Genomic DNA, 11,117 nt, shown 5'->3' on the forward strand with positions numbered 1-11,117 from the left:
GATCTGGGAAGCATAATCTCATTGCACCGAGGTGATGTATATCAGTGTTTCTCAACCTTTTAAGTAACAAGTACCCCCTAACTGTATCCCAACATTCAATTTTCCACTCAGGGAGTTGGGACCGGGTGGGAAGCGGGTGGCTGCGACCTGCCTCCCTTCACTGGGTTTTTCGCCACATACCCCCTGCCTGTGTCTCACATACAGGTTGAGAAACTATGATGTATACTACTCATTGGTCGGAAGGTGTAAGGGAGTTTATCATCTGCTTATTTTAGGTACTTAAATAGCCTTCATTACCCTATTATCTGAGCACCTCATGATCTTTAATGTGTTTGTCTTCACAGCAAACTCTTGTGAGGCAAGCAAGAACTATTATCCCCATTTTACAAATGGGGAAATGACGACAGACATAACAATAACAGACAGACTTAATCACGTACCCAAGATCACACAGAAGGTTTGTGGCAAAGCAGGTGCTCCTGAGTCCCAGGCTAGTGCCCTAAACACTGAACCAGATTCCTCTCCTTAGTCTGAAATTAAAGCTCCAATTCTGCAAGATAATCAACACAGGTGGTCCCTTGCATCTGCATAGAGACCCACTGAATTCAGTTGCAATGCTCCATTGAAATCAAGGAGTCTCCCTGCAGATAACAAAAGATCACCTACACAGAGCAGTCTGCGGGATCAGTTAGCTAGTGTAACTCGTACCAAGAGACAAAAAGGGAGAAATACAGCAGAAAAAGAAACTAAGACAGGAGGATACATTCAAATAGTTCTCCTCTCCCCCTTTAACTTTCTGACATTTGTTCAGCATATAAATTACACCAACAGATTGCTTTGCAATCATTTAGACTCCTTACCCCACCCCCACTTACTGATGTGTAACTTATACCTCCATACACGATTTGTGTACTTTGACTCTCTTCCTTAATGCATATACCTATTGATTTGGAGTAGTTTTGGCCTTGATAGATGATTTGTACTTCTGCGTATCAAAGGGATCAAACATGGAGCAACAGTCTCAAGTTGCAGTGGGGGAGGTCTAGGTTGGACATTAGGAAACAGTTTTTCACTAGGAGGGTGGTGAAGCACTGGAATGGGTTACATAGGAAGGTGGTGGAATCTCCATCTTTAGGGGTTTTTAAGCTGTGGCTTGACAAAACCCGCGTTGGGATTATTTAGCTGAGGTTAGTCCTGCGTTGAGCAGGTGGTTGGACTAGATGACCTCCTGAGGTCCTTTCCAACTCTATGATTAATAAGTCAAATAATGGACATTATTTTCATCTTTGTGATATACGGCTTTACATATTAGTTATTGCCCTGAGAGACAAGCATTGCAGCTGCTGAAGTCAGACCTGCTGAGGTGATCACAATGAATTACAGAAGTCTGTAGCCAGAATCCCTGGGATGGAGACAGACAATTGTGCAATCCTATCCTAAGAAAAATGTCAGCTAGACTAGAGACCTGAGGCTTTAGTGGATTGCCCTTAACTTGAACTGTGATAGCCTTTTCAGGCTATATTTATGCAAAGCCGATAGTTGTGTGTACATCATTATAGAGTGCACACACAAGCCAACTGCTGCATAAGATTCCCAGCAGAGAGAGAGTTTACTGAGTATAACTCCATCTGAAAAAGATGGGGTAAGTCTTCAAAAATAGTCCATTACTTTTGGCTCTGTCACTTCTGGGATCTTTCTAGGTACTTATATGGCCCGCATCATTGTAATATCTGTGTGCCTCTGTGACGTTAAAATATGACAAGGCTCAAAACTTCTGGCATACCTACATATTCTATAATAATGCTCCAGGAGCAACTCTATTATGTCCAAGAATTTAAGCTTCATTTTTGGGATGCCCATATATAATGAAGGGAATTTAATATTTTGCATTAGTCTACATATAATGAACAGTTTTAGTCAGGATTTCATTTTTTCAGCAAACTTGCTCTTATGGTTGCAGCTAAAACTGAGTGTCTAAAATTCTTCCTATTCTCATTAACTATACTGTTATAGTTACTGATTAAATAAAATACCCATTACCATTATTTTTAAATTTTATTCTGTAAAACAAAACAAAAAGACATAAGAAATAAAGGAGTTCCAGAATTAAAATAGTAATTCAATGCCAGAAGTGGTAAATCAAGTATTAAACTGTATGACAATTGAGGGCCTGACTCAAATGATATTTCTGGTTTTTCCACTGTATGAGATTTGCAGGTTTTCATGAAGTGGAAATCCAAATCTTTTATTGAAACAGGTCCCATATAATCTATAAAATGCTTGATTTCATGTTTTATTTATCTTTTTCTTTTTGTTCTTTTTCCTTCTTTTCACGCTCAGATTTTGCTTCTTCTGCTTCATGTTGTTTTATCAACTGTTCCACCTCTTTTTGCTTTAGTACTCTAATTGTTGTCTTCCCATTCTCTCTTGTCAATGTTGCAATTTCAACTGAAACAAAGGGCAAACATTTGCATGGTCACTTTTACCTAAAATCAGTAATATTTAATAGCCAAGGTCTTTAAGATTAAGATTTTCAAAGGAACCAGGTGAATTAGGCATCCCACTCAAAATGGGCTCCTTTGAAAATCCCAGCTTAAGGCCCTGATTTTGTCAACACTTTTCTACATGTGTTACTTACTCATGTGAGTAGTAAAAAAATAAATGGACTATTCTCATATAAACAAAGTTAAGCACATGCTTGTTCACAGGCTCAAGGTTCAGAGTTAATAATTCCTGCATCCCCAAAACCTGCTATTGTCCACTGAAATTGAGTGCAATATAAGAGAGATGGTGGGAGAGGAAATATCTTTTATTGGACCAACTTCTGTTGGTGAGAGAGTCAAGACAAAGCTCTGTGTGGCTCAAAAGTTTTGTCTCCCTCACCAAAAGAAGTTGGTCCAATAAAAGATATTTACTTCACCCACCTTGTCTCTCTAATATCCTGGGATTGACACTGCTACAACTAACCTGTGGCAACATAATAGTTTGTTTTCTAAAACTCCATCATCATTGACTTATTTTTTTGACTAAAAAAGCAATTGTTTGAAACGCATCGAGTTTACTGTAATCTTTTCACAGCAAGCATTTGGGTTTTTCAGCATCAACAAATTAAAACAAGCTCAATATGGGAAAGCAGTACTACTGCTCACCTTTCTCTGCAGAGAGCTTACTAACATCCATGGTTTTGTTTAGCACTTTGATGGCTAAAGCAAGTGCAGATTTCAAGGTCATTTCTCCTTCTTTATAATCTTGTTTTAACATTGACACAGCTGCCTGCAAGACAAAGAATGGAGATTTAGTTAATGTAAAGCAACGCATATTGGCAATTTAAAGTTCTGTTGTGTCAGATGTTAGAGAACATTAATACTAGTGGCATTAACATTACTGTAGGAAATGTTTTATAACTATTTCTGCTAGTAGTAGTAATAAATATGGAATTGTGTAGTTAATACAGTCCAACGATAAACTTATTTATCATGAACAAATTAATTTATTTTGTTTTTATTAAGAAAAAACATCTTACAGCACTATTATTCCCAATGCATGTGGCTTTCCATCCTCCATAGTTTCCACTAGGATCACTCTGATACAGTTGAAATCCATAATGCTTATCCCAGCCAATGTACAGCAACGAAACGCCAAAAGGACGTTTTCCTGTTAAAATACAAGGGTATTAGTGATCTAAATTTAGTAACAAGATTTGTCCTGAACACTACTTAAAAAAAGTAGTCAAGGAATATTGTTAAATCCTTTCCTCTGAACTAGGATTTAATAGACTGCTCTGTACTTCTGCTATTTTAGATAAGCTCTACTATAAATCCTTCTATTGTTTCCTTCTAAGATGTGAGGAAGAAAAGAATGCTGCTGAAGTCTTATTTCAATCTCTTACCATAGCAGCAATTTATTTCCACATCCACAAACTGGAATTTACCACCTTTGTATCTTAAAATAAACCCTCAATGACCATGCTTTAAATTTTTAGCATAAGAGATCCAGAAACCAAGTATATTAATGGTCAACTCACACTACAAATATTGTGGATGCTTGGAGGTTATAAGCCAGTTCTGTATTTTAACACTTTTATTGCTTGTGTTTATAGAAACATCACAGTGCTGTGTATTTGGAAACACTCCCTAGGCTATAACATTGTTCCCTAACAGTCACAGAACCATGTTGTCTTATACACAGGAGTAATTAAAAAGTGTTCGAAGACTGATGCCCCTAGCCACAGCAGACAACTCTGCTAGTGCCTGGTTACCATCGGTACAATATATGGGTCCTAGGTTAACTAATTTCCTCCTGTCCTTTTGTTGGGATTCAGGACAATCGTGCTCAACATGCCCTACACATCTCAGCCATCAACTTTTTTAGCATCTATAAATTCACCATCATTGCAGTACCATAAGTTGGAAACAAAGTTAATTTCTTCAGTCATTTTTCAGGTGTCATTTACACCTAAGAACTTTGTAGGACTGGCCAGTGACCAAGTATTGTAAACTATTCAATAAAATAATTCTTTAGACATTTAAAAGTTCACACATTTCATTTATTACCTCCAAACTGTGTATAAGCTTGCTTGATATCACACAGTGCTGTTACCAACTGCTCACAAGGAATTGGTTCTTGATACTGCAACAGATACCTAATATTAAAAAGAAAGATGAAAAATAATATATTTTTCAAAATAATACTTTGGTTTACTGGCTCCATGATTCAGGTACAGAGCTCAGCACAGCAATACTTAAGATATTATTTTGATTCACAGTTCTATCAGAATGAGAATGGAAATCCAAGAACACACACTTTATGCTGTTTACCAACTGTGCTACACCTCCCTATTATTTAGTAATTCTTACCAGCCAATCTGCAAAGTGGCTGTGATAGCAATCTCCCTGGAAACTGTGCTTTTTTGGAAGAAAGGAATGACAAGTAGTAGTTAGCTAGTAGAAGGATGATAATGAGCAGAAGGTAATACAAAAAGAGTTGCTGAACAAGATCCAAGGTACTGGTGTCTTTATTACCAAACTTTATGAATGGAAAATGTGTGTCAAAATTGTTTCACAAGGCTTGATAAAAAAAACAAATCACTTTGAATTTTCCCATACTGATCAGGTTGTACATTTGTCACAAAAGTGAGTGGGCTCAGTATACTGATGGCCAATGAGCAGAGATCAATGAATCTAGAACAATCTCTTTGGAGCAAAATAAATTGAGAGAGCAAACAGGTGGTGGGGCAAGACAGGTGTTTTGTAAAAAATCAAAACATGAAAGCAGCATGAATCTTACAAGGAAGGCTATACAAGTGGAATGATGAATAGTCATTTATCCAAGAAAAACTGAGGTGTCAAAACAATTTACAGAGTTAATTTACAGAGTTTAAACAATTTAAAAAGTACACATGCCTGTAGCTTTAATTTCCACCACAACTTCTATTAATTGTGATATTACCAACACAACATCTGTAAATTTACTATAACAAGACTACAGCTATAATAGTGATAAATAAAGAAAACTGTATTAAAGTAATGGATCAGGATCCTCGGGTGTAATGAAAATGTACACTTTCACTAATCAGGGTGATAGTATGCAAACATAGTTTAAAATAAATGAATGGCTTTGTACTCCATGAGATGATTTGGTGAATGTTTCTTTAAAAGAAACCAAAGTTATATTTGAAAACACTTTCTGTGATTATATTATTTTTGTATTTAAGTAAACTGTCAACCCTGAAGCTGCTATTTTATCCAATATAAAGAAACGGGGAAATTATACTGTCTCCTTTATTGATCTAAATGAGTAGAGTCTCACATTTATACTGGAGCTGTCCAGAATATATAACAAGATAATGTAAAATAGTTCGATATATTCTTATTTTCCATTTTCTTGGCCTGGTTTGTCACATCATCTATAATTCAACAAATGTATCTTCTCCTAATACATTTAATTATATGAATAATGTTAAAGTCAGGTATACAGTTCATAATTACATATTCCATAAAAAGGAGGCTCACACGCAAGGCATTGTACACAATTGCACCAAAATAGTAAATAAGAATTATAAAATAAGCAGATCCAGGAGTTCAATTTGTTGACTGGTACCAGGTATTCATTAAACTATTGGTTAAGTTCTGGTAGATGTTAAAGCAATTTTAGAGTTACTCCTTTTAGTTCACAACAGCCAACCATACATAAAAGTTCAAGCAAAACTTAATTTAATGAGAAACAAAAACGTGGAACATTTATTCCTTTTTTTTTTTTTTTTTTTTTAATTAAGCTTTGTTTTATACGTATAGAGAGAACAAAAGGGGAACACTTTCCTTGTTAGAGGATTAGATTTGAAGTCAGGGTTAGTCTGAAGTCCTTACGGTCACACATTACAGTTCATATGTAAAGCTACAAGCATATCTCTAATCATACCTTTGTGCAATAAGTCTCAGTTCATTTGTTAGAACATTAGCATCTGAAGTTATACCTGCAACACTGCAAGCCATGTCCCTGAAATATAAATACACAAGTTCAGTGGGTGGTAATTCATTCCTGAGCAACAGTATTATGCTGTGTTGCAAAGGAAGAACACAGTTTCATCCCTACGATCAAACCCATACTCTATAAAACATAAAAAAGGCCATACACTTCTGCCACTGCATTATGTCAGATATATGTTGTAATGTATATGTTGTATGTATGTTCCATAGCAGTACACAAAATAGCAATCTTGACATAGCTCATTAGGTTTATACATTACATATTCTTCTACAAACATGAGGATTAGTCCATGGATTATTAAATTCCAGATTCTGACAAAACACATTGGACATGTCTAAAGGAAATAGATATATACATTACCATTTTGCAGGTCGCCTTTAATATTCTGACCACCTTTTATTCAGGTAATACATACTGTGTGCTTGGCCAATTAAAAAAAAACCTTACAATTCATATTGGAGATTCTGAATGGATATTCAGTGTTTGCACAACTGACAAACTAGTTTATTATTGGAAAAAACAATTTGGGAGAAACAACTGATTCAGATAAGAATGGATAAGAATTTGCTTAGCTGCATTTTTTTTTTTTTTTTTTGCAAAGATAGTTGCATATCCTTAACTGTGCCAAGTAGCTTAAATTTAGTGTTTCTCTTGCTGAATTTGAGATGGCTATAAAATATCCACTGTTCAAGCAGACAGGATCAAATAGAAAAATAATCCAAGTATTTAATTTAGAGAAAAAAGTAGGAGCAAACAAGTAATCTCTCCTTTGATTGGAAGTAACAAGACTCCTGGATAATCCAGGTCTTTCCCCCCTGCTAAATCAACCGCTGGCTGTCCCCAGGATCAGGGCAGAAAGGGAGAGTGAGAGGACAGAGTCACTTAGGCCCCATGTGCACCAAGGAGAACTTCAGTGAACCTAAGCATCCAGTCCTCTATTGGGCAGAGTGGAAAACAGTCCACAGTATGATTCTTGTTGATAACCCTGGTAACAAATTTCTGAATAATTAGGGGGAAAAAAGACTGAGAAATGGAGATGTGGAACATCTCTACTACAGTTATGTCAGGAATGCTAACACATAATTTACTCATATACACAGAAAATACAATAGACTGAACAAATGCATGATTTGAAATGTGACTTCTAGCCTATACAAATTAAAGGTTGCATCTGAACAAGACAGGGATCAATGTTACTACAAAAATAATGTGCAGAATTGTTCAGTTTTAGAACAGAGAGCAAGTGAAGAAAACCAGTGAAAGTGGAAGGTAATGTACATAATGTGCACGTCACTGAAATGTGAAAACCTATTAGTAATCAAAGCAAGAGGTAAATTATTTTAGGAGAAATGAGGGAATCAGAGAGCACTGCTCCTGATTAAAAGATTAGGGCACATTTCTTTGCATGCTTTCTGCTTTTTTCAATCACACTTGGTAAGGCGCATTACCACTTACATGCTAATGCAGTGATAGCACCTTGTACTAGGAAATACCAGTTCTCATTGCAAGAAACATTCCCATATTAGCTTTCATATATAGGTTATTCATTCTGTCTAGAAAAGGATTTTGCTATAACCCTAATCTTAGAGAGCTGTTAAAGCTAATGCTGATAAAATAATTTCACTCAAAACTCCTCAAGTTACAAAGATAACTTGAGATTATGCTGCTTGAATGACAAAGGTAATCAAATATCCTACTAGCAATTATAATAGCAGTAAACATGTTTCACCGACATCTCAACTTACTCATTAAGCTTGTATATTTTCTCAGAAAAAAAGACTTCATCAAGAAGCTTGTGGATGTTACGCCGTTCTGCTGCTAACAATACTCCATCATTTGCTAAAATTCCCAGGCAGGTGCCTGCATGTCCAATTGCTTCCATAGCATATTCAACCTGATATAAGCGACCTAGAAATAAAGGTTTCAATTGGTAAATTCAACCACTTAACTCTGAAGAGGGCCTATTCTACCAGGTGTTGAGTACCTCCTATAACATACAAAGCATAATTCAACCAACTCTCACTGAAGTCATCACCTCACAGGATCAGGTCCTACATTTGTTGCTGGTAGCAAGTTAATTGGTCAGAATCAAGTCAGAAATCCTATGAACACATACAGTGGCAGGTTCAGATAGAAACAAGCCTTGCCCTTACAGAAACAATTTTTCATGCAAGTTATCTACAAAATTTACAGAAACAGAAACTGAGGCAAACATGGATTTTTCAAGATTCAAAAAGGAGTTTTTGAATAAGTAGCATCAAATGTTACACTAGGTGGGATATTATTGCATCCTCATGCTTCAAGGCTTAGCCAGGATGTCATTCCACCACTTAGGATAGTACTGAAAAATGGTTTGAATTATGGAAGGTTTACATCTTCCTCTGTTGCATTCAATATTAAACACTGTTGACAAAAGGAAACAGGATACTGAGTAAATAAACTTTTGGGTCTGTTCCTACATGAACATTATTAAGGTTTTGCAATGCTCATTTGTGTATTTTGGAATTATAGAGATGGATGCAGTTGTTCTTCCTGAAAACTGTGGATGTAATTCAGGCTGGCACAAGCAATCCTCTGGCTGACAGAGAAAGTTTACTGCAAAATCTCACTGCACTTTGGCCAAAGCTGGACTGAAAAAACATATCCAAACTTACTACCAAAAGGGTGTGGCAGCCAGCCCCTGTGCGCATGAGCACAAACATCACTGCCAGTGGGAAAAGCAAGAACCATATATAAATTAAGCTGGAGAGCCTTCCAAAAGAAATGTAAAGAAGCAGATTTCAATTAGAGGAACTTTTGTATTTCTATTTTTAAAATTATCTGAATTTGTATTAAAATTAAAAGCTTGTCTCCTCTATGGCCATGAATTCCCTTATAGTTTTGGGTGTTGCTCTTAATATGAAGATCTGATTTCTGTGTCACATATGAACTCAGCCAAACTGTCAACTAACACTCAAGTCTTTTACAGATTTCAGCTGCTATTTACAATTTTTTGAGAGGCACAAGGAAAGAAGTTGATGGGTCAGGTGGTTCCCATTTACAGAACAATACCTTCTGGAGAAAATATAGTAGTTCTGGAATCATATCTTCGAGACTGTAACACAAACAAAACACAGAACTCCTGTTATTTTTTCCCTTTAAACAGAAAAATCTTTATTCAGTAATATTTTCAATCACAGTAGTCATATATTGATTTCAGTTTAACATATGAGAGACGTACAGCATTACAGCTAGTTTTGTTACCATTATTGTACTAGTTACCTTTTGTTAATAGTCAAGGGATGAAAGTGTTCAATTTACATTTACATCAATGCTTTTACCTCTTAGCCCTATCCCAATCATTGTCTCCCTCACAATGTTTTACAACCAATGCTGTAAACACTTATGAACATGCTTAACTTAAATTTAAAAAAAAATCCCAATTTAATTTGGGTAAAGTTAAGCATGTATGTAAGTGTTTGTGGAATTGGGGCCTCTGTGATTTAAAGTAATTTGGCTAGAGAGAGCTTAAGGATACAGCTGAACTAAGGCACAAAAAAGTATACATTTCATGCATAGTAACTCACCATTTTGCTTGTATGTTACACTGTAAAAAACAAAAACAAAAAAACCAGCATCAGTCTAGAAAAAGTATTGGTTTATAGAACACAATAACTGCATATATTTATCAGACATTGAAAAAGTATGTATGAGTACTAATTACAGTAACACAACCTCCATTTCTTTATTATTCTTATAGAAGGGTGTTTTTTTTAAACGTTGTAGTTAAGTTTTTAATACACACAAATCTCAGTGATGAGCTCATTAAAAGGCGGTGTGGGGATCACCCTGACAGGTGGTAAGTAACCCCAATTAAAAAATCCCTTTCCATGCATCGTGTCAAAGCAGAAATCGGTGTAGTGGAGCAGATCGGTGCCTCTCTCTGCCGAGGAAGTGATGAGGTTTGGGGCAGATTTCTTCCGCTCAGTCTCCCTACAGAGTCCCTATTCCCCGAGAAACTTGGGACGGACAGACAGACAGACAGCATCCCCCTCACGACAGAAAACGGGGGGCAAAATCCCCACCACCACCCAGCCCCCCCTTAAACCACGACCCACCGTGAGAGAGGGCCAGGGCCACGGGCTATGGGGTGCCCCCGGCCCAGGGAGGCCGGGCTGAGCCCGGTTGGAGGCACTGCAGAGTCATCCCCCCTCCCCCGCGCAGCACGGGAAGGCCCCACTACCTCCCGTTCACACCGGGGGTTGCGACTCTCCTCAGGCCCGGCCCGGCCCCGCCCCTCGGCAGCCGCCCCGCACTCACCGCCGCGCTAGGTGCACCGGGAGGCCCGCTCGCGCTGCAGACACTGTCCTGCCACCGGCACCGGCCACTCAGCAGCAGCAGCAGCAGGCCCTCGCCAAAATGGCCGCTGCGCACGCGCATTACAGGACGCCCGGCCCGGGCCGCTCCCGGCTCAGCAGCGAGGCGCTGTGGAGGGCGGGGGGGCGAGCGCCACCGCAGGGCCTAGCGGGGAATCGCTGCCCTGCCGCCCGGAGCCAGGCCTCGCTCGCGCCACTCCCAGTCAGGGGGCCGCGGCAGCAGTGTTCCCGGCCCGGCGCACGCAGCTCCCAGCCGAGCGCATTGGCCTCAGTTAT

At 38.2% G+C, this 11,117-nt stretch overlaps 1 protein-coding gene across 1 annotated transcript; it reads right to left on the minus strand.

The window, feature by feature from the left end:
- Positions 1-2,040: 2,040 nt before the first annotated feature.
- PSMA4 (proteasome 20S subunit alpha 4) lies at positions 2,041-10,909 on the minus strand. Its single transcript, XM_067534790.1, has 9 exons — positions 10,786-10,909; positions 10,053-10,072; positions 9,538-9,580; positions 8,232-8,394; positions 6,418-6,495; positions 4,554-4,642; positions 3,524-3,654; positions 3,150-3,273; positions 2,041-2,448 (listed from the first exon to the last, which is right to left on the minus strand). The coding sequence occupies exons 2-9, from the start codon at positions 10,053-10,055 to the stop codon at positions 2,294-2,296; spliced, it is 786 nt and encodes a 261-aa protein (XP_067390891.1). The 5' UTR covers positions 10,056-10,072; positions 10,786-10,909; the 3' UTR covers positions 2,041-2,293.
- Between the last annotated feature and the right edge of the window lie 208 nt (positions 10,910-11,117).

This window comes from Emydura macquarii, unplaced genomic scaffold (assembly GCF_026122565.2).
Source record: "Emydura macquarii macquarii isolate MOO-44397 ecotype Brisbane River unplaced genomic scaffold, CSIRO-AGI_Emac_v2 contig_3451, whole genome shotgun sequence".
NCBI lineage: Eukaryota > Metazoa > Chordata > Testudines > Chelidae > Emydura > Emydura macquarii.

Excerpts from the sequence above, each read along its gene's own strand:
- PSMA4 (XM_067534790.1), bottom strand. Across the intron at positions 6,496-8,231 it reads AAAATATACAAGCTTAATGA|GGACATGGCTTGCAGTGTTG; the intron begins GTAAGTTGAGAT and ends TTTATATTTCAG. Across the intron at positions 3,274-3,523 it reads GCATTGGGAATAATAGTGCT|GCAGCTGTGTCAATGTTAAA; the intron begins GTAAGATGTTTT and ends TTTGTCTTGCAG.